At 40.9% G+C, this 23,773-nt stretch overlaps 1 protein-coding gene across 1 annotated transcript in view; it reads left to right on the top strand.

The window, feature by feature from the left end:
* Nucleotides 1-23,773, top strand: part of LOC124615422 (repressor of RNA polymerase III transcription MAF1 homolog) — a 75,552-nt gene that overhangs the window by 5,704 nt on the left and 46,075 nt on the right. Inside the window, exon 2 of the mRNA XM_047143295.1 lies at nucleotides 2,760-2,906. Coding sequence (XP_046999251.1) covers nucleotides 2,760-2,906 — 147 coding nt within the window. The remainder of the gene's footprint in view (nucleotides 1-2,759; nucleotides 2,907-23,773) is intronic.

The following is a 23,773-nucleotide window of genomic DNA, read 5'->3' as shown; positions in this document are numbered from 1 at the left end:
AGCCCTTACACCTGGATCTTCCACAGAGACATGACCCCTGTGGCAAGGGGTGAACCGTGATGTTGTGTAGGTTGGGCAGATGGCTGAATACTACTTTAGGAGGGGTTGAGAGGATCTGTGGTAGGATGTCCCATGTTTCTGAGCATGATGATAGATAATCAAAGCCCCAGTGAAGGATATGTTTCAGTTTTTCCAATCCAAAGTGATATTGGGTGATTTTGGGCGACGGGGGTGTTCCTTCATAGCTAATTCTTTGGGATGGTGGTAGGATTAGCAGTGTGTGAGCATATGGCACAGGAAATCTCTTTGCAGACTAGGTTGGGGCTAGTTCCTGTCTGTGAAGGCCTCCGGGAGATCTTCAGCATACTGAACAAGGGAATTCTCATCACAGCAGATACGCCATCCATGGTTGGCTAGGCAGCATGGGACCGATTTTTTCTGTGAAATGGGTGACAGCTGTCGAAATGCAGGTAGTGTTGGTAGTTAGTGGGCTTAATTTGGACAGAGGTGTAGATGGAGCTATAAGAGATGTGGAGGTTAGTGTTCAGAAAGGTGTCACGTTGGTTTGAGGAAGATCAGGTGAAGTGGGTGGGAGAGAAGGTGTTCAGGCTTTGGAGGAATACGGATAAAGTGTCTTGGCTCCAAGTCCTGATCATGAAGATATCATCCATGAACCTGAACCAGATAATGAGTTTATGGTTTTGGGAGGCTGGGAGGGTTTCCTCTAGTAGGTGTTCCACGAAAAAGTTGGCATAGGAGGGTGCCATGAGCATGCCTATGGTGGTTACACTGATTTGTCACTATACCTTCCTCTCAAAGGAGAAGTAGTTGTGTGAGAGGATGTACTTGGTAAGGTGTAAGAGGAATGAGGTAGTGGGCATGGAGTCTGAAGGACATTGGGAGAGTTAGTGTTTGATAGGGACAAGGCAAAGGGCATGAGGGATATTGGTGCATACGGAGATGGCATAAACTGTGATGGGATGGGGATGGTGAAGAGTAAGTGAAGGAGTGGTTACTATGTTTGATGTTGAGAGGCTAGGTTTTAGGCAGTTGGTTGGAGATGTTAGTCAGTAATAGCAGAAATTCTGTCAGTAGGAGCACAGTAACCAACTATAATGAAGCATCCAGGATTTTTGTGTTTGAAGACTTTGAGGGGCCTGTTGAAGGTGATTGTCATTGGGATAAGGAGGAAGGGACTCGAGGGAAAGCTTCTGTGATGAGCCTAAGGATTTTCGTAGGGATTGGATGTTAATTTGGACTTCTGGTATTGGGTCAATAAGGCAGAGTTTGTAGATGGAGGAGTCAAGGCAGTTGACGGAAGCCTTCCTTTGGGTGGTCACTGCGACTGATCGCGGCAGCCTTGGGGCCTTTGTCTGCAGAGAGGATGTTGAAATTAGAATCTGTTTTGGGGTTTTGAATGCATGTTCTTTTTTCTGTTGGATGTTAGTATAGTCAGGAAGGATCCTGGGGAAAGATGAGGAGGCCAGGTTGGAGGTAAGGTATTGCTGCAGCGTGACCAGAGAATGGGTAGGTGGTTGGTTGGTGTTATGAACAGGGAGTGGTAGGGTTCAGTGTAAGGAATTTGTCTGGGTTCAGCTCGAGGGAGTGGTAGCAAGGAAATGTTCCCACTGTAAGGATCAGGTGGAGGAGAGCAGGTCGTTGATGCATTCCATTACATAAGCAACGTACACAACACATTGGTCCATCCCTATCCCACTTCCACTCCAAATCCCCAGCCACAGGTGTCATATCCTGTGGACGACTCAGGTACAAGACCTGCCTAATCCACTCACTCAGCATTTCCTAGTCCAGGCATATTCCAGGCTTATCTTATCCCATCAGAGGAAGGGCCACCTGTGAAAGCAGCCATGTCATCTACCAGTTCTGCTGCAATCACTGCGCAGCTTTTTATGTCGGCATAATAACCATCCAGCTGTTTGCCTCGAATGAATGGCCACTGCCAAACTGTGGGCAAGAACAGTGTTGACCATTCAGTGGCTTAACATGCTCAAATTCAATTTCTGCTTCACAACCAGGGCCGTCTGAACCCTTCCCCGATACCAGCCTGTGTGAACTACACAGATGGGAGTTATCCTTGCAACATTTGCTTCACTCGCATAATCCTCCTTGCCTCAGCCCATTCCAGCCCATTCCTGTTCCACTGACCTGTAATCCCCTCCCAGTCCATGCCTACACGTCATCTCCATCGTGTGCGACACCTCACCTGCTCCAGTACTCATGTATCACAGGCCTAACCTGTACACCTGACACCCTCCCCTCCCACAGTTCCAGCCTGTATGCCTGCTGCATCTAGCAGAGCTGCTAGTTACCCATCCCCAACCTCTGTTCCTACCTCCCTCCTCTTTCTCTCTTAACCCACCCCACCTGCCACAACCCCCACCTCACCTTAATCCATCTGGTGAAATGCAATCTTGATGTTGTGTGTCCAGCTGGCACAGTGTAGGAGCACAGGAGTGTGTATGAAGGGGGGAGGGGGGGCATGCTCTAGCTCAGGATATTCCATATTCAAAAAGTAGCAAATTTTCTTTCTCTTTTGCTTGTTGGCAACTCAGCACTTCTGCTGTTCAATGAGTGGTCTCTTTACCTGTTATTTAAATTCTGCATTAATTTTCCACACTACATTCACTATTTTATGAGCTGTATGCTGATTTAATTGTGAATAAACTAGTATAGTATCAGTGTAACCTCTGAAATTTATATGGTTAGGAATTCCAGTTAAAGTAATTCAATAATTTCAGGATTGAAAGTTATTCCTGCAAAATGGCGGGAAATGCAAAACAATTGTACAAAAGGTACAGAGCAGAAACAGGAGCACCAACTGATCTGCAGGCATTGTCTCCACCGCAAACATCATTGGGAGTTTCTCCAGGACAGTGCCAGTACAGGTATTCCAGTAGCGGAATTTCTGCTATTTGCCTATTTTCAACATGTTTGTGATTGGTATGCAGTTGTGCTGTGTTGTTAATTCTGGGAAGTTTTGCCCTTATGGCTTATAGGTCTTGGGTGTAATTGTGAAAGCAAATGAGTATTTGTCTGTAACAGGGTTTTCAGGCTGTGTATCCTGGCTCTCAAGGGCATAGTAGCCTTACAGGAGGGGTGTCGCAGTATGTCCATAAAAATAATATTTTGGTGTTTTCTGAGTAAATGAATATGCGTGGTATCGATCAGTTTGAAGGTTAGTTTTGTCAGATGCAGATCGTTTTTGATTATTGCCTGTGCCTGTGATTTGTCTTTCTCTATCAAAATGGACAAATTTTTTTAAATATGAGTACAGTGTTACATGCAGTTTACACACGTCAGCAAATTTCATGGAGATCTTGCTTCCAATCGTGGTATCTCAAATGTTCTATGTGGTTCAAAAGACATGAAAAGACGAAACTGAAGGAAGTATGATGACCATTAATTTTGGTTTTATGTGTACTACTGTTGGGAATGAAGAATGGGCATACTGTATCATACGTATCAAAATCGTAGCCACTGAAGGCATGCTTTCTAATAAAATGAAACAACATGTGGAGTTAAGTCACAATAGTTGGTGAACAAACTCTGAGAATACTTTTCCCACAAGGTCTTTTCATTTCTTTTTTCTTTTCCCCCTAAAAAGATCTTACAAAACAGGGTACAATTAATACAAAGACTCTTCTTTTATCTTAATGTTGCCTATCATGCAGGAAAGAGTAAGCCAGTTCACATCATAGTGGAAGACCTGATTTTAGCAGCTGCTCTTGACATGAAGAGTCAGTTGCCAAACAACTGGCAAGTGTGATTTTGTCAGACAAGACAATTAGCCATTTAATATTCAATGTGGCTGTTGGCATTAATGATCATGTGTTGTAAAGCTCAAAGGCAATGTTGATATCGCTATTGAGTTGGATGAAGCTACAGACAACCACACCGAAACTCATTGAGTGTGTTACATGCAGTTTATACATGCCAGCAAATTTCATGGAGATCTTGCTTCCAATCAGTAAATAATTCTTGGAACAAAGGCAGCAGATCTGTTTCAAATATTTACTACACTCTTTATGGAAGAAAACAACTTTTAATTGGGAAAATTGTGTAGGTGTGTTTACAGATGGAGTCCTTAGCGTGGCTGGCTGTTATGCCGGATTGCGAGCTCTGATTTGCAAAGAGTCTCCTACTGCAGGAGCGTCTGCAGAAATGTTTCTAAGAGGTGGCAATATTCAAAAGTTTTGTTTGAAAATATGTCGTGCCTCAAGAATTTGACAAGAACTACACAAAACTTGCTGTATCTCAAAAGGTTGATTGCTATCTACGTAGTATTTTTAGGGTAGATTACTTTGGTACCTAAGCAGTAACCATATTTAAGTAGTATTAGTGTTATTAATAGGAATACACATACCACCTTTTTCATCCAACAATATGAAATTGTATCCTCATATAATTAAATTCAAAATATCCAACGAGATACAAAATAAAACTAGAAATCATTTACAAAATAATTTCACACTTTCGTAATATTAGGTTGAAAGTGACAATTGAAAATCTAAAATAAGAAGAAAGGTGAGAGTAGTTAGCAAAATCTAGCTGGAGTTTAACAAAAATCCCGCTGTTTGAAATGGAAAAACATGGAATAAACTTTCAAAAAGACTTCTCAACTTTGATTCCATCTATAATAATTTGTTTGCTTGTAAAACGTCACAGCTGTTCACGTTAATGGATTTGTTGCATTGCTTTCATGACGGTTGACTGACCTAACTGAAGTTGAACAAAATGTGTTTTGAAAGCCTCATTTCTTTGGGTTAGTTTGGTAAAGTGTAATGTTGAGTCAATATATGACAAAGTGAATGTGGGAAATCTCCTGGATCACTCTTAGATTGACTGGTAGAGTCAGTTTTTAACACCCTATGACTGCACCAAGACAATCCTCACCTCTTGAGTTTGTCATATTGTAGTGTAGTGTGTTAACAGGAATGCTGAATTCTTATAATTGTGACTGTTATGGTGCTGTATTGCATCCATGGGGTTAGAGAAGGTTCCAGTCCTGGTGAGCACATTTTTTCGATCTGTAAGTTTCACAGTGTTTTTCCCTCTCATATACCACATAAAGATTGTATTTTCTTTTTTCGACTGATGTATTTGGATTAAGTATACTTCTGCACACCAACAATATAGCAAGGCTAGGTTCTTTCCAGTGTACTAAAATAGCTCTGTTGTGCAAAACTTTAGGCAGACTCTGAAAGCCATCATGGGTTTCATTTTTCCCACAGATAAAAGTTAAACTACATTTGTGATTCCGTTTTGCATCAAATGAAGGAAGCATTTTTGTTACTGCTACCATGTTTACGTGTTGAGAATCGATGATGTAATCTGTGTGCCAGTGTGTTAGACTGGTTCCTTTCTGTATGTTAGCGAGGGCTGAGCGAGAAAGTGATTAGTAGTTCATCTAAATGAACTCGGTGGTTACATTCTGATGTATGTACAGGAATAAGTTGTGCAGCATAATTGGATCAAAGACCCTTTCAGTACAGAACTTCAGTCAGTACTTAACCACTGAATAACATGAGCAACTTTTTGATATTTCTACAAATTCCACCTTCAAACTGAATTTTGTTTCCTCGTCATTGCTTATGTTTTGGGTTGGTAGAGCAGGAGTATCTAGTTGATAGAGCAGGAGTATCTACAAGTAGGTAACAAGCCCCTGAGTTGAGTTTTGCTACTTTTTACAACATCCTGGTGAAGTGAGGTAGAATTTTTAGCATTGTCAGTCAACGTAAAATATAGTCACGAATGAATATAGAGAAAAAGATTAACACTAAAGGGGGAAAATGTTACATTGCTACTATACCATCATACGTTTTACTACTCCATATTTTATTCAAAGGAGTAATATTTTATAGTTTACCCACTAGTTAATTATAATTATAAGTTCTACAAAGGTACATAACATACAAATAAGTACAAATTGTCCTGTTGTACATCCTATACTGACAGTACCAGATTGGCAGGAACCACAGATTGGTACAAACTGCTGTCATACATTTTATGAGCGTTTAGTAATCCAGGGTTCAAGAACTGATGATAAGAACAGAGCTCATCCTTCACATTGATTTCATTGCAAGAATAAACAGTAATTAAGATCTGTTATGTCAGTGGTTAATATAGAAATAACTACTATTATTTTATTTTTTGAAAGTTAAGTACTATACATTCTGTTGAACGTTGATTTATGGTAGACAAACTTATAGGCCATGGAATTCTGTTAATTCAGTATGTTACTTAATATTTTAAGTGATTGCTGTATCCAGAATGAGATTTTCACTCTGCAGCGGAGTGTGCGCTGATATGAAACTTCCTGGCAGATTAAAACTGTGTGCCCGACCGAGACTCGAACTCGGAACCTTTGCCTTTCGCGGGCAAGTGCTCTACCAACTGAGCTACTGAAGCACGACTCACGCCCTTGTGCTCACAGCTTTACTTCTGCCAGTACCTCGTCTCCTACCTTCCAATCTTTACAGAAGCTCTCCTGCGAACCTTGCAGAACTAGCACTCCTGAAAGAAAGGATATTGCGGAGACATCGCTTAGCCACAGCCTGGGGGATGTTTCCAGAATGAGATTTTCACTCTGCAGCGGAGTATGCGCTGATATGAAACTTCCTGGCAGATTAAAACTGTGTGCCCGACCGAGACTCGAACTCGGAACCTTTGCCCCTGGGGGGGGGGGGGGGGGGGGAAGTGCTCTACCAACTGAGCTACCGAAGCACGACTCCCGAGCGTGAGTCGTGCTTCGGTAGCTCAGTTGGTAGAGCACTTGCCCGCGAAAGGCAAAGGTTCCGAGTTCGAGTCTCGGTCGGGCACACAGTTTTAATCTGCCAGGAAGTTTGATTGCTGTATGTTTCGCATTATAGTAGCAATCAGTATCAAAGCTATATGACAAAATTACTATCATTTTGAGGTAAAATTATGTCAAACTTTATACGATGCTCAAGTTACTCAACAGCTTATAAAGTTTTGCTAGTTAATTACGCCACCATTTCTTTAAGAAAAGTGCTTTTGTTCTCATTTCAGTTGCAGTTATGCCTTTTTCTTTGTTATCTTGAATGAGTGTTATTTGGTTAATCAACAACAATTTTAAGTGTTTTCTGTATGCCCACTTTTGTTTCTGCTTTCATCCATTTATAGGGTCTTTTGGAACCTTGAATCCCTCTTGCAATTGAGAATGCATCATATTGCCTTGTCCATTTTTCATGCCAAATTTTGGCTTCTTTACCTCCCCATTGGACTACCACCTTAGCGTGGTGGGGAGGTTTGTGAGCCTCTGTGATCCGAAGAGCTGTGCTGGCGGGAGCATAAGCTCCCGGTAGGGTCACCCATGCCAGATTGGTCTTCCGGTGAGGGGCCAGACAAAGTGTAGTCCACCATCCTCATTGAGTTTCAATGCACAAACATCTTTTGCAACACATTATCCGTTACGGCATTTTGAATGCCAAGGATTTTAAAACTGTCTGCTTCAAATTTGTGCAGTCGTCAGTCAGTTCACTTATAAATTCCTTTTGAAACAGATGTAGATTCTCTCTCTTTGGCTTTATGACCTCAATAACAATTTATCATTGTTTTCAACTTCAATTCAGTTTTAAAGAAGTTTAAAAAATAGTTGAATATATATTGTCACATAGAGGAAGGTGTAAGTAGATGAATGATGAACACTAACTTCACTTAATGAAGGTTTATTCAGCACTTGCACATACAAGCGCGCGGAGCGAACTGCCTCCGGCCAGAACACGTACGGTATATATTCAGCTAAAGAACATTCCAGTATAATGCTTTTTCCCATTTGTGGATACTTCTAGAAAGTACTTGAACCGAATATAGAAATTAAAATTTTTCAGTTCAGGTGAGTTTTGAACTCACGACTCAACATGCAACATTCTAGTATCATAATCACTACACTACGGCGACTGTGTTACTCGGCTTCTTCTGCGACATTGCTCCCTCCTTAAGAGAACAGCGTCTTGGTGTTACGTCTTCCTAGTCCGGGAACGATCATCGGTCCTGCATACTCCGACTCCCGATGCTTGGTGTTCGCCCTGGGGGTGATCTTGTTAGAACATCCCTTGCCACTATGTTCTTCGTTACCTTACTGATTGTTGCCTGTCACTGGAGCTTCCAATTTACCCTGGGTTGCAGGATCCTTATAGAGCTTCATTCGAAGGACGAGGACCATGTTTCTGATCTTTTGTCATTTTGAGTCGAGATTGAAATCTTCAACTTCATAAGAGTGAAATCTTCAGCTTCATAATTAACATCAGGAAACGGTCTTACAACCTTATAAGGTCCAAAGTAGTGCCTGAGGAGCTTCTCAGAAAGACCAACCTTCCGAACGGGAGTGAAGATCCAGGTCACCGGGCTGGTAGACAACAGGGCGGTTGCTTGCGTCTTACCTTTGGCGATCATTTTCTTGAGCCTGCAGCATGGGGAGTTGAGCTAACTGCTGAGCTTGCTCAGCTCTGGTTAACACCTGGCCGATGTAGTCGTCGTCCATGTCATCAGGATGTAACGGAAAAACAGTGTCCATCATCATCGTCGCCTCACACCGATGCACCAGGAAAAATGGTGTAAATCCTGTGGTGTCTTGTCTTGTTTGGCGGTGTAGTAGGCATGTCACAAAAGGTAGCACCTCATCCCAGTTGCTCTGCTCAACATTGACGAACATTGATAGTATGTCGGCCAAGGTCCTATTACTGCGTTCAGTGAGCCCGTTAGTTTGTGGATGGTAGGCAGTCGTCATGTGATGAGTAGTGTTGCACCAACGGTTTATCTCTGTCACAGGATTCGATTGAAAAGCTGTCCCTCGATCCGTAATTAACAACCTTGGGGCAACGTGTTTTAATTCAATGTTTTCTACAATGAATTTGGCTACCTCGAATGCTTCGGCTGTTTTCACAGCTTTTGTAATGGCATAGTGTATCAGATAATCAGTGCAAACAATAATCCATCTGTTGCCACTAGCAGACGGAAATCGTCCGAGGAGATCAATCCCAACACTCTGTAAAGGCATTTTGGCTGGTGGAATTGGTATGAGTCGGCTAGGTGGTTTCTGAGGAACTGCCTTTTTCCTCTGGCACTCTCGACAGTGCGACACATAGTGATGGAAACTCCTAAATAAACCTGGCCAGAAAAATCTCTTGCGGATCCTATCGTATGTCTTAATAAATGCTAAATGTCCGGCCTTTGGTTTGTCATGGAATTTCTGTAGAACATCTTAAGCGCATGTGTTTAGGAATCACTGGTAGCCATCTCTTTCCAAACGGATCAAAGTTTTTCTTGCAAAGTAATCCATTAACTAGCTTAAATTGTTGTTTCACATCCTCTGACCAATTTAAGACAAACATAATTTGAGATATCTTAGCGTCCTTCTTCTGCTCAGCAGAGAGATCCTGAAGTGCTGCGGGCCAGTCACTCTCTTCATCAAAGTCTTGATGGTCTTGCACAGGGTTTCTTGAGAGACAGTCAGCATCTTGGTGTTTTCTCCCACAATTGTACACTATGGTACTGTCATACTCTTGAAGACGTAGTGCCCACCTGGCAAGTCATCCTGCTGGATCCTTAAGAGCTGTCAACCAACAAAGTGAATGATGGTCTGTAACAACTGTGAATGGTTTTCCATAGAGATACTGTCGAAATTTGCACATGGCCCAGATCACAGCAAGATATTCTCTTTCTGTAGTTGAGTATTTTCTCTTGGCTTTAGTAAGTGTCCTAGATGCGTAGACTATAACCTTCTCTTTTCCATCTGAAATCTGCAGCAGAACAGCACCAATCCCATACCCACTGGCATATGTGTGTAGTTCTGTAGGTGCTCTCTCATCATACAGACCAAGTACAAGGTCAGTCGTCAGAGTTTTTCGCAGCACATCAAAAGAATCTTGTTGAGCACCACCCCAGATAAATTTAGCATCGGCTTTTAACAACTCTTGGAGTGGCCTGGCTTTGATACAAAAGTCTTTGATAAAACGACGGTAATAAGAACACACTCCGAGGAAGTTTCTCACATCTCTTATACTTTTAGGAATAGGAAATTCTGTTATAGCTCTCACCTTTTCTGGGTCTGGTCGCACACCTTCATTTGACACAAGGAGTCCAAGTATTTTGATTTCTTTTGCGCCAAAGAGACACTTTCTTGGATTAAGTTTCAGTCTGGCTTGTTGGAGACACTAAAAGAATGCCCCTCAGTCTTTTTCTGTGTTCATCAAATGTCTCTGAGAACACTATAATGTCATCTAAATAACAAAGACACATCGTCCACTTCAGGTGCCTTAGAAGATTATCCATCATTCGTTCAGAAGTTGCTGGTGCATTACACAAACCAAATGACGTTACCTTAAACTCCTACAGGCTCTCAGGGGCAATGAATGCAGTTTTCTCATGATCAGCCTCATATACTTCGATTTGCCAGTATCCCGAGTACATGTCCATGGTTGAGAGAAACTTAGCCCCCTTCAGATAATCTAGTGTATCGTCAATTCGTGGAAGAGGGTTAATGTCCTTTTTAGTTACCTTATTAAGCCTCAGTGTAATCAACACTAAAGCACCCACTGCCATCCTTCTTCCTGACAAGAACCATTGGTGAGGACCATGGGCTCTGTGAAGGCTGAATGATGCCATTCTTCGTCATTTTCTCTACCTCGTCGTGAATTATTCGATGTTCTGTTGCTGACAGACGCTATGCTCTCTGGCTTATTGGTTGATAGTCTCCAGTGCTAATTCGGTGCTTTACTGTTGATGTGTCTAATTTGCTCTTCACCTGTGGGTTGAAGTATTTTAGAGAACTCGTGAAGAATGGCAAGTAACTTCTTCTGTTGTTCCTTAGTGAGATCTGGTGATAGTCGAGCTAGAAGATCTTGTTTCGTAGTGGTAGCACTAATTTCGCCCACAGACTCAGCATGGGAGGTTCTACAATTAATGGCTCAGCATTTGCTATGCACATGCGTCTTGGAAGGATCTGCGATTCTCAGCAACAGTTAACTATCCACAATCCACCAAATCTGTTCTTAAACGAGACAACAGAGGCTGGGATGACCAAGTTATTCTTCAGTGGTATGCTTCTCTTACATTCCACTACAAGATCTCTGGTTTGATGCATGGCATGACACATGACAGCTACCTTTCTAGCGCTGACTGCAGGAATGATCACTTCATGCAGCACACACAGTCTCCACGCACTCGGATGTGCATCTTCTTGTCCACAGTATCTTATCTCATCTAGCATAATCTTCGAGCAACCACAATCTATAATTGCTTCAGAAGCTTTCAAAAAGTCCCATCCGAGAATGATGTCATGACTACACTCTTGTAAGATGATGAATTCAAAGGGCTATGTATGGCCACTTATACCCACACGAATGACACATCTTCCTGTAGGTTTTACATATTTCCCATTAGCCACCTTCAGCAGAGATGTTTTGTTGTCGAGGAATACGGTTTTCTGCAACTAGTGTCAGTACTTCTCCGAAATGACTGAATATGATGCTCCATAGCCCACAAGAGCTTGGGCTAGTCGGCCATCCACATCCATGAGGATATCGACGTAGTTTCCATCATTTTTGTAGTGATCGATGGCTGATGATTTTTCTCTTCATTGTCTTCACCTCCAAGGAAGGTCGCACCCTTTAGTTTTCTAGAGTGCGGCGGCTAGGTGATCGGCTGGAGCTTCTAAACGGCAATGGAGACCTTGACTGGCATGTTGGGGAGTGTCCTCTCCAGCGACTAGCTTGCAGCGATGTTGACCTACGTTGTGCTGCTCCCACATCTTCTTGTTCATCTTTGTTGTCCCGGAGTTGGCGCCGGCTAACATTGGTCTGCTGTCTTCTGGTGCGGGCGTCATCAAATATCCGCCGCCTTTCTCGACAGTAGCGCACCACATGTCCTGGTCGTCCACAGTGGAAACATACCAGTTGGTTATCCTGGGTCCTCCAGACATCAGTCTTCCTTGGTGTCCAAACAGGTTCCTCGTGCAGCATTGTAGGAGCGTAACTTTGTCTGGGTCTTGACTTTTTCACTGTTTTAAAGGGAAATGAAGGGCGAGAGATTGGGTTCAATGTCTGTTCCACTTCCTCCCTTATGACCTCTTGAAGCGTCTCGGTTTTTTGCTTGCCATGCGATCCAAGTACCTTCTGAACTTCCTCTCTCACTATCTGAAGAGAGCATGTGTGAAATCAGTTTCTTCCTCCATCACATACATCGATACGATGTTTGGAAGCCATTCAAACTTCTTGCATGTAATTCTTTTTTGATGCATTGTCTCGATATACTGGCACCATTTTATGAAGTCGTCAGCTGTCGAAACCTCCTTCAGGAGTAGGGCTTGATACATGTCCTCAGCAACACCCTTCATGAGATGTGAAACCTTATCTTCGTCCTTCATTTGACGATCCTCTATTTTACACAGCTCCAAGACATCTTGAATGTAAGGTGCTGTCGTTTCTCCTGGACGCTGTGCCCTGCACTTTAATTTATCTTCAGCCTTGCACTTCTGTTGTTGTGTGTTTCCAAAATACTTGCGCAGTTCCACCTGGAATATTTTCCAGCTTGTGAACTTCTCCTCGTTCTCATACCAATGCTTGGCAGTTCCCTCCGAGCAGAAAAATATGTTAACCAAACACATGGTGTCATCCCATTTGCTAAATTTGGCGATACGCTCATATACCTTCAGCCACTTGTTTGGATCTTGGCCATCGTTACCAGAGAACCCGGAAGGATGTCTCATGTGTTGGCACACAGTTGCTGTCATCGTGATGTTCTCTTCTTCTTCTTCTTCTTCTTCTTCTGTCTCCAATAGATTGCGATCTGTTGAATATGGCTTGAACTTGGGTTTCTCGCCACGTAAACGGCGGCCCTGTCGTGGCCTGATGGGAGCCACTGTGTGGTCCATAATGTGCGGTATCAGAAGTTCCAATACCCAGCTCCTCCACCAGAATAATGTCACAGAGAGGAAGGTGTAATTAGATGAATGACGAACACTAACTTCACTTAACGAAGGTTTATTCGGCACTTGCACATACAAGAGCGCGGAGCGAAATGCCCTGGCCAGAACACGTACGGCATATCTACAGCTACAGAACATTCCAGTACAACGCTTCTTCCCATTTGTGGATACTTCTAGAATGTACTTGAACCAAATATAGAAATTAAAATTTTTCAGTTCAGGTGGGTTTTGAACTCACGATCCTCCATGCAACAATCTATTATCATAACCACTACACTACAGCTACTGCGCTACTCAGATTCTTCTGCGACAGTATTCATAATTAATAGTGTGTTGTAGTATGCACAACAGACCGTGCTATTCGAATATCTCTCCGTGAAGTAAGACTGGAGAAACCTGTGAGTATGATAAATCTGTTCTCCCCAATAGCATAGGTTTCATTTTAAACCCAAAAGCATGGATGCATTGTATTTGTGTCGCTTTGAGATAAATGTCTATTTGTAGAAAAGATTAAAATACGGCATATTTGTGTATTTTAATTAAAGATTTTATCTAAAAATAAAGATGCTTTTATTTACCAAACGAAAGCATTGGTATGTTGATAGGAGACAATAAAATACACACAAAAGATTATAGTGACAAGACCTGTGACTGTATCACAATTGGTGTATTAGTTCAAGCATTAATTGTAAGCATGTGTAATAAGATCTCCATAAAGAAAAGAATAGCCAAAAAAACTTGCCAGCTTTTGACACCTGAGATCCATCTGTCTTGCAATGGAGAGAGGAAAATTTTGGAGAATAACAGCTATTTGAAGTTTAAAAAGGAACAGAGAAGAGCATTTCACTAATCTCACAATTGCTTAGGGTACGCAGTGGTTCCCACACTGGACTTGCATTCAGGAGGAAAATGGTTCAGTTCCTTGTCTGACCACCCATATTTATATTTTCAATGGTTTTTTCCTAAATTGGTTAAGGAAAATGCTGTTACAGTTCCTTTGATGAGGGCATGGCCCTGGTTTCCTTCACCATCCTTTTCTAATCGAAGCTTAACTCCATCTCTAATGAGCTCATGGCTGACGGACCATAGATCTCTATTCCCCTTCCTTCTTAGTCTTACCCTAATCTCCCTGTCTCTATTGCCAGGCAAAGGAACACCGTATGGGGAATGCCATCGAGTCTGCATGCATATGAACAGTTCAGTGTGTGTGTGTGTGTGTGTGTGTGTGTGTGTGTGTGTGTGTTGCATGGTAAGTAGTTGTCCTCATCTTTATTTAGTAGTAGTATTAGTAGGAGGAGGAGGCTACAAAAAGATTATTTTCTACATTTTTTAGTGCAGTAATGGCAGCCTGAAGTCACTGTGCTAGCTTAACATTCTTAATTCACTAGTATTTTGATACTATACTATAAGAAAATGAAGACAGTTCCTCCTCCACCTATCACTATGTTCTTTCGTTGGGAAGATGAGTGGCTGAACTTAGCAGTAACATAAGGTAATCAGTCAACCCAGCAGTATGACCATATTGTAGTTCCTACGACTGAAACAAGTGAAGTGCTCTTTGACATGTCTCCATGCAGGAAAATGCTGTTCTGAGGGATGACTTCCTCTTTTGGTGAGACAAAACACCTGTCTCCTGCTTGTGGCATATGACATTTGGTATGCCACACTTCGGTAGGGTGCACCAAGCATATTAATGTCTGGTGGGGCTTACCCTCTGTTTTAGGTGGTGATAAGCTGTGTCAGAAGCATATTAAATTTGTGTTTATCTTTCCAGCTTTTATACATCTTTCACAAACCAATTGTTCACCCATTTCAAAGCTCTTGGGAATTTTACACCTTTTTTGTGCATGTCCCCCTGTTTTTAGCATTTCCACCAAAGAATTCCAGTTTTGAATTTTAATTGATAATGATGACACTAATGAAACTGACACATTAGAGGCACTAATAAAACTGACACACTAGAGACACTAATGATCATACTGCTGTGCTCTCCTGTCCCTAAGAATGACAACAAACAGTGTTACCTTCTGATTTAGTTGTTGAGAAAATAGACTCTCGCATTTGCCAAGCTTGTCAAAGATAGTCATTGGCATCTCATGCCATCATTCTTGCCACCAGTCAGCACAGCCTTTGGGGAACTTCATCCTCGTCAGTGATGCTAAATTTGAGTACGTTGGAATATAATGGACATGTGAAAACAAGACAGTGGCAACAGATTGTTTTTAGATGATAATAGCGTAAACATTGACTACACTGATAGGTGATACGCTAAGTGTCGTGTAGAATAAATTTTGAATTACAATACAACTGTTTGCTGTCTTCATGGCTTCCTTAATTGTAGGCACATATTGTGATAGCACATTTGTGATCTGTGCTGTATTTATAACTGTTTCATCCTTCCTTCCCATATGTTCTCTGCCACTGCATACCAAACTGGATTTTTGTCAAAACATACAGTACTGCACAAACACATTCAACACATTTTTAATCCAGTGCCACAGTGTGTAGTGACCTGTACTGCACCAGTGATCACTTCCATTTTGTGTGTGGAGTAGACTGACTTTCACTTAAATATAATTGTTACTGGTATCACTATAATCTTGATACAGCATAAATATAATATTTTAGCATGAATCCTTCACAAAATTGCAATTTTCACATGCAATAATCCTGTTTACCAATCTGCTTGTGTGATCTCTCTCACACTCGTGCTACAGCGGGATCCAAGAGCTGCTGCAAAACGAGGGTAGGTGGCTATGTGAAAGGGAGAGGAAGAAAGGTATAGGTGATTCCAACAACTGGTTGTTAATTAGTCTGATGTGACAGACCACTGTACACAGTAGCGGCTCATTAATACATTTTGTGACAAATTTGTTTTGTTTCCAGAGAATACAATGTCAGTCACATTATAAAGCAGCTATTTGTGCCTTGTTAGTGTGCAATTGTTAGGCATGGTGGTTAGTAGTGAAGCATGTGCCTGGAAACCAAGGGGTTGTGGTATCTAATCTCAGTCGGATCATTGGAAGTTTTCAATCTGCCTTTATTCTAGCCTTCACTTACATGCAAGTTGCCACTGTATAGACTTGAACTCTTCCACTGAACTACACTCAATTATTTTTCTACTGTTCTTTTGACCTTGCACTTTATTCTTACTTAGCGATAGATTTAATTTGACTGGCCAACTCAGTGGCAGTAGACAAGAAGTTTACTGCACATGTGAACTTGGACATTGGAAAATGCAAAGTCTTCAAAGCTCCTGCAAGTCTCTTTAGAAACAACATGTAGAAATAGTATAAAGCTCTTGGGTTTCCAGCTGACTGGCATCATTGAAATGATGGGACATTTCAGTAGATGTCACTTTCATCACCTTCACTAGAAAATAATGAGATCGATACTTGTTGAAACGTTGCATCATTTCAACCAACTAACTCAGCTGGAAACTCAAGAGTTTAATATTAGCTAAAACCATCTAGAAAGACAATGAAATCATAACTTGTTGGAATATTTTGAGCAGTGTAAGAAATGGATGCAGGTGCATGTTGGCTCCAATGATTCCTACTTGCAAGACACTATTGCTAATTGAAAATACTTGCTAAATACACATTTTTGCAGCATCAGTCTCATGTCCTTTGTTTAAGACCTCAAGTGATGAAACTTTTCACAGTGTAACTACTCCGTTCTAGGTCGAAAGAGAATCTAGCACTAATCTGTCATGCCTTACAGTTGCTTAGTAATGTGAGAGATCTCATTTATGTCTTCTGGTGTTGTGTAAACTGACTTTATTGCCAGTGCCAGTGCAAGGAAGCTATTTGTAGAAACATGATGGACCTAATGTCTGATGCAGGTTTGAATTGAATGATGCCTTTCTCTGGAAGTATTTACATCTTACTGATGAAAAAGTTGTGTATGTATGGAGGTATTTACATCTTACTGATGAAAAAGTTGTGTATGTATGTAAAAGAGTCCAGACACAATCATGGCTGCAAACTTGTTAAGTCAACGAAGTTTCAGTTGAGAGAAAAATAGAAATGAATTAGACTGATCCAAATCAACGTAACAGGGAAGTAAAGACAGGTTCTCTACTTCCTGTAAGTCCCAGAAGTGAATATCAGATGTACAGTAGCTGCACGCGCGCGTGTGTGTGTGTGTGTGTGTGTGTGTGTGTGTGTGTGTGTGTGTGTGTGTGTGGGTGTGAGCCCTTATTGTAGTGTCTTTTATTACTAAGTCCAATAATAATTCAGGATGTACCCAGTGCCAAAGAAAAAGTAATAAATTTTGGTCCAGAAGCACAACTTTCTCTGTAATGTTACAGGGTGTTTTTTGAACTCGGTGTTGTGTGATTGAACAGAAGACACTAACCATCTGAGATAATTTCTGTATACATCTCTCTTCAGTTTTACAGTATGTTTTTACAGTTTTTTTCTCTGTGAAACTGCATTGAATTTTTGCAATATCCTAACTTTCTCGGACAGCTGGTACTCATTGTGAGTGTGTATAGTATTTGTCGCGAGAACAAAGAAGAATTATTTTTTGTCACAAATACATTTTTGAGGCCTGGGTCCAACATTTTTCCCCCCTCGGCTCCTCATGAAGTACTGAAAACATTTGAATCACTTAACAAAGATTTTTTCTTTTCTTTTTTTTAATTTAATTTCTGTACAGCTTTCCACTCTTCATGATCCAAGAGCCCATAACCTTTGTACTGAAGATAGTCTAATGCCATTGAGAAGGGAACTAGTTTATGGTCTTTAAAATTTTGAAATGTGCCAAACACATACAAACTCAGATACATACTATACACTGGTACGTATTTTGTGGAGAAATATTATAGAGTTAGCTGTAAAATCATGAGACTGAGTTTCTGACCAGTACCTACCTTAAGAAGAAATATCAGTACTGTTGATAGACACACATATATAAAAGTAGGTACTGACATATCTCTAAAGATAAGCACGGGCACCAATTTTGTATCATAATTTTATGGTTTTCTCAAGGGACTTTTCTGTTTGATACAGTGATATTGTAGTTATGGTGGTATGTATGTTCTTTTCTTAGAAGATTCTGTCTTTTCCATAAGGTCACTTGTTATTAACATAAAATGAGAAAAATATTTACTCTGTTCACTGTGTGATGAGTAATTTTGTTAACAATGAAGACTACATTCAATCTAATATGTGGTGATAGCTGAGAAGGCTGTGTACCATGTGGAGTTGTCCTACCCCCATACTGTTCTAGCTCAAGAGGCTGCCTCAGCTGGGTGCCTGTGGGCAGTAGTGTATGTGGCCACACTGCTCTGGCCAAATGCCTGTGGTCAGGGGTGCCCAAGTGGTTCCGCATGCACAGTACACATGCAGTAGGGCTGTCTTACCATGAACTCTTAACTGCAGTGTTGTAATAACTAATCCTGTGTTCAGAATGAGATTTTCACTCTGCAGCAGAGTGTGCGCTGATATAAAACTTCCTGGCAGATTAAAACTGCCGGACCAAGACTCGAACTCGGGACCTTTGCCTACTAGAGCACTTGCCCGCGAAAGGCAAAGGTCCGGAGTTGATGATACACCTCAACAGGGCTGACGCACAGCACACACTCGATGCTATTTCTCATTATGATAGGGTTCAATGTTTTGCCACACTCAATATTCAAGCATTCTTTGAAGCATGGGATATATATCTCGTCACTGAACAAGATGACCCAAAGAAGCTGTTACGCAGCATGTAAGCATTGTAATCTCTTGGCAATTGATCTATTGCGATTCTTCAGTACTGTACAAGGCATTCCAAGAGGAAAGATCAATATTCAGGGATATGACAGGAACAATCATTTGAAGCATAAAACTTCATATGCACATATGACCTATTCCGAAAGGTTTCCAAGATAGAACACTCCGTAACATACGTTGTTATTTGTATTCTCAGTTATTCAGTAATTTGCCAGGTTTACAAATGTACACGTACAACAGTTGTAAACTATACAATATGTGTTTTACAAAGTATCAATTGGAAAAAAAAACATATTTTTAACACATTCATCCCCAATCATTTTTGTACGGTTCAGAATAAATGTTTGAATATCTCACTGTCAGCAGCAGCAGCAGGTGCACTACCACTGTAGAAGCCTTAAACATACACCACACCTGCATATTCTTCATTAGTGCAGATGTGTGACATTTTAGTCATTGTATTTATAAACACAGCTACCCAATACTTGTCTCTGATACACCATCAGTTGCTTTATTTCTTCACTCGCAACACACGATGGTCAACTGTGTGTTCAACCAGCTCGTTTTATGGCAGAAAGATAGCTCAAGCAAAAACATTTAAAGCAACAAGATAGGTTGGGCTAGCATAAAATGTCAAAGAGGTTGGGTGTGTAAGATGTGTGTGCAACTAGCCCAAAAACAAACGTACATTAAATGTGCTGCAGCTCAGAAATCGTTCGGAATAGAGCATATGCTCATATGCAGTTTTTATGAGTGTTCCTGTCATATCCCTGAATATTGGCCATTCCTCCTAGGACACCCTTTATATTAAAGAACAGTGACCTCCAGTTAAAGCTGGTCTGTAAACTTTATGCCAAGAATTCATCCAGTGTCTCATATTCATTGTCTTTATGTATATGAAATCTGTTTTTTTGCTTCAAAAATAAAGTCTTTAGTCCTAAAGTTATACACTGAACAGTGAGAACATTGTGACTATGTCCGTCAAAAGTAGTTTGTAAGATCATGTGGTGCCATATGCAAGACATGTTAACAAGTGGAAGGATTTGTACTCCTTTTGTATGCTGTTCACTTAATTAATTTGAACTCATATATCAACATGTGGCAAACCATGAATAAACCCATCTTTAGTGATAAGATAAATATTGCAGACAGTGGTGATGAGGCACATGGCCAATTTGACAAAACCCAACAATGGAAAGTCCACCAAGTAAAGCACAGTTGCGCACTCTCTCCTTTTAGTCGGTCCATATAACTGTCCAGCATAGGGCATTGTATGATTCTGGCTGTGCCTCCCAGGTACAGATACTTATGCGGAACTAGCAACATAGCACAGTGGTAAGACATATGGCTTAGCTATGTCTAGGAGAGGACACCAGTTCCGGTAACCCATATTGGGGTTTACAGTATTCCTCAACCACCGGAGTCAAATTTTGGGGACGTTCCTTTGATCACTCTTTTGCAACCAAAGCTTGAGCTCTGTCCCAAATGACCTTATTGACAAATTTATTGCATGTGTATTGTACTTGTGGAGCCACTTGGAAAGTCCTACCCTCGGACATTGCTGTTGACATGGTATTAGACTGTAATATTCCTTCTTTCTTTCATTTATGTGTAAAGTTTCCATTGCTTTTGGCAAGCTACTTCATTGTGTATCACTACCACTGAGCCATGCGGCATGAATTCATTAGTCAATTTGGTGCCCACTTAATGGGGATATACAGGGTGTTACAAAAAGGTACGGCCAGACTTTCAGGAAACATTCCTCACACACAAATAAAGAAAAGATGTTATGTGGACATGTGTCCGGAAATGCTTAATTTCTATGTGAGAGCGCATTTTAGTTTCGTCAGTATGTACTGTACTTCCTCGATTACCGCCAGTTGGGCCAATTGAAGGAAGGTAATGTTGACTTTGGTGCTTGTGTTGGCATGCGACTCGTTGCTCTACAGTACTAGCATCAAGCACATCAGTATGTAGCATCAACAGGTTAGTGTTCATCACAAACGTGGTTTTGCAGTCAGTGCAATGTTCACAATTGCGGAGTTGGCAGATGCCCATTTGATGTATGGATTAGCACGGGGCAATAGCTGTGGCGCAGTACGTTTGTATCGAGACAGATTTCCAGAACGAAGGTGTCCCGACAGGAAGACGTTCGAAGCAATTGATCGGCGTCTTAGGGAGCACGGAACATTCCAGCCTATGCCTTGCGACTGGGGAAGACCTAGAACAATGAGGACACCTGCAATGGACGAGGCAATTCTTCGTGCAGTTGACGATAATCCTAATGTCAGCGTCAGAGAAGTTGCTGCTGTACAAGGTAATGTTGACGATGTCACTGTATGGAGAGTGCTACGGGAGAACCAGTTGTTTCCGTACCCTGTACAGCGAGTGCAGGCACTATCAGCAGCTGATCGGCCTCCATGGGTACACTGCGAATGGTTCATCCAACAATGTGTCAATCCTCATTTCAATGCAAATGTTCTCTTTACAGATGAGGCTTCATTCCAACGTGATCAAATTGTAAATTTTCACAATCAACATGTGTGGGCTGACGAGAATCCATACGCAATTGTGCAATCACGTCATCAACACAGATTTTCTGTGAACGTTTGGGCAGGCATTGTTGGTGATGTCTTGATTGGGCCCCATGTTCTTCCACCTACGCTCAATGGAGCATGTTATCATGATTTCATACGGGATACTCTACCTGTGCTGCTAGAACGTGTGCCTTTACAAGTACAACACTACATGTTGTTCATGCACAATGGAGCTTCTGCACATTTCATTCGAAGTGTTCATACGCTTCTCAACAACAGATTCGGTGACCGATTGACTGGTAGAGGCGGACCAATTCCATGGTCTCCATGCTCTCCTGACCTCAACCCTCTTGACCTTCATTTATGGGGGCATTTGAAAGCTCTTGTCTACGCAGTCCCGGTACCAAATGTAAAGACTCTTTGTGGTCGTATTGTGGATGGCTTTGATACAATACGCCATTCTCCAAGGCTGCATCAGCGCCTCAGGGATTCCATGCGATGGAGGGTGGATGCATATATCCTCGCTAACGGAGGACATTTTGAACATTTCCTGTAACAAAGTGTTTGAAGTCATGCTGGTACGTTCTGTTGCTGTGTGTTTCCATTCCATGATTAATGTGATTTGAAGAGAAATAATAAAATGAGCTCTAACATGGAAAGTAAGCGTTTCTGGACACATGTTCACATAACATATTTTCTTTCTTTGTGTGTGAGGAATGTTGCCTGAAAGTTTGGCCCTACCTTTTTGTAACACCCTGTATAGTGATTTAAACAACAGTTAAAAATCACAAATTATGGTTGTCTTGGTGATGAGGAACAGGTAAAATGCAAATAGTGAATCTTGTTGGATGTTTATATATTATCAGTAGTATCTATGGCAACTGGATAAATTATGGTAAAACTGCTAGTGTATGGCAGGGTGTTTGATTCTCATGCTGCACCCTAAAAAGGAGATATGTAAAGTAAAACAGGTGGTGCAACTACTGGCAGCTTACTGTGTTGGAGAAGGAACAAAGAATTTGTTGCAGGTTGCTTATTGATCGCTCACATCCTTACCAAATTCCACAGACATCTCTGATGGTATATACCTCAATCCTTGTACCAATAATTTGTCGATTTCGTGCCATAATCTACAGTGCTTTATAAGCCAGAAGTTAACCAAGATACCTTTCAGTAGATGGTCATAATGTTTTGGACATTTCTGTGACAGAGGATTATTATTCAGATTTAGAAAATCCCCTTGATGTATAAACAGTTACTTTATGGTGTGATAATATTTTTTGATATCAGTAACAGTTATATGTAACACTATTTGGAACATTAAGTTTGTAAAATTATCTTTATTGGTTGGATGAACACTTTCCAGAGACCATTGTCTTATGAGAAACACTAAAGTTAATGTGATCCATTATACATTTTAAAGCTGTGATTTTAATACTGTAGTCTGCTACAAGGTATCTTGATATGTTAAAGAATTAAACATAGCAGAAATTGTCTTACAGTGTTGTTGTACAAATGTATTCAGTAACAGCATATAGGTTATTTTCATTTTTGAAAAGTCGACTATGAGCAATAGACAAATTTTTAGGCTTAAATAAAACTGTATCTTCATTTTGTCATTATTTTCTGTTGTATAAATGGCACTTGAGATTTCAGCTTTGTTTATGAGTGGTACTAAAATAGTATATACTTCTTGCTTCACCAACTGTATGTCCATTACACAATAGACTCTGTGTGTTTTAGCAGTATGTCGTAATTATCAGTTGTCTGTAAGTTATTCTTTTGTAATATTTCCTTTAAGTGTGAGAGAAATATTAGTAATTTGATGATGTAATATATCCAGTATATCATTAAATGTTTAATATCTTTTCTTCCACTTTGTCAAATAATTTTTTTTTCTTGGACTTCCTCTGAATCCTTCCTCTCTTTAGTCAGAGGAAGACATATGTAACTCCACAAGGTGATATCTCTATCACCTTTTATTCATCTTTGCTGCCATGTGGTAAGTAGAAAATTTTCTGTCAGTGTTTGACTGTGCTTTCATTTTGGATACTATTTTCCATTCAAAGCATATTATATGGCTAGGATTCCAAAGACAACAGTTATGTAACTAATAATGTATACTATTAATAGTATGGTATTTGACCTTCATTGCTATATTTGACACACTTGAAGGAAGACTTTATTTTATTTTTCGAGAAGCATGATGAATTATTGTTCAAGAGATTGAGTTGGTTTGCAGCTAATAGTGTAGTTCTACTAATGTAATGTTCATGCAGCCAGGTAATGCCCTTGACAGCCAGCGGCAATCCTGTAAGTTATTTGCACATTTGATAGTTCCTCCTGTAAATATTTCATAGCATACCAGATGGAACTTTGAACAGGAGTATTTTCATGGTGATACAAAATAGGCCAATCTCAAACAACTGCCTCAATGTGGTAAGCATGCGGTTGTCTGAAGAATTTTCACAGCCACGTATTTGTACCTTTTTGTCAACTGAACTGAACAGTCAACAGTTCAAATCAGGGGATACAGGTTGGACCATCGC

The sequence above is a fragment of the Schistocerca americana genome, chromosome 5 (genome assembly GCF_021461395.2).
Source record: "Schistocerca americana isolate TAMUIC-IGC-003095 chromosome 5, iqSchAmer2.1, whole genome shotgun sequence".
NCBI classification, from domain to species: Eukaryota; Metazoa; Arthropoda; class Insecta; order Orthoptera; family Acrididae; genus Schistocerca; species Schistocerca americana.
This window is presented reverse-complemented; position numbering and strand designations above follow the sequence as displayed.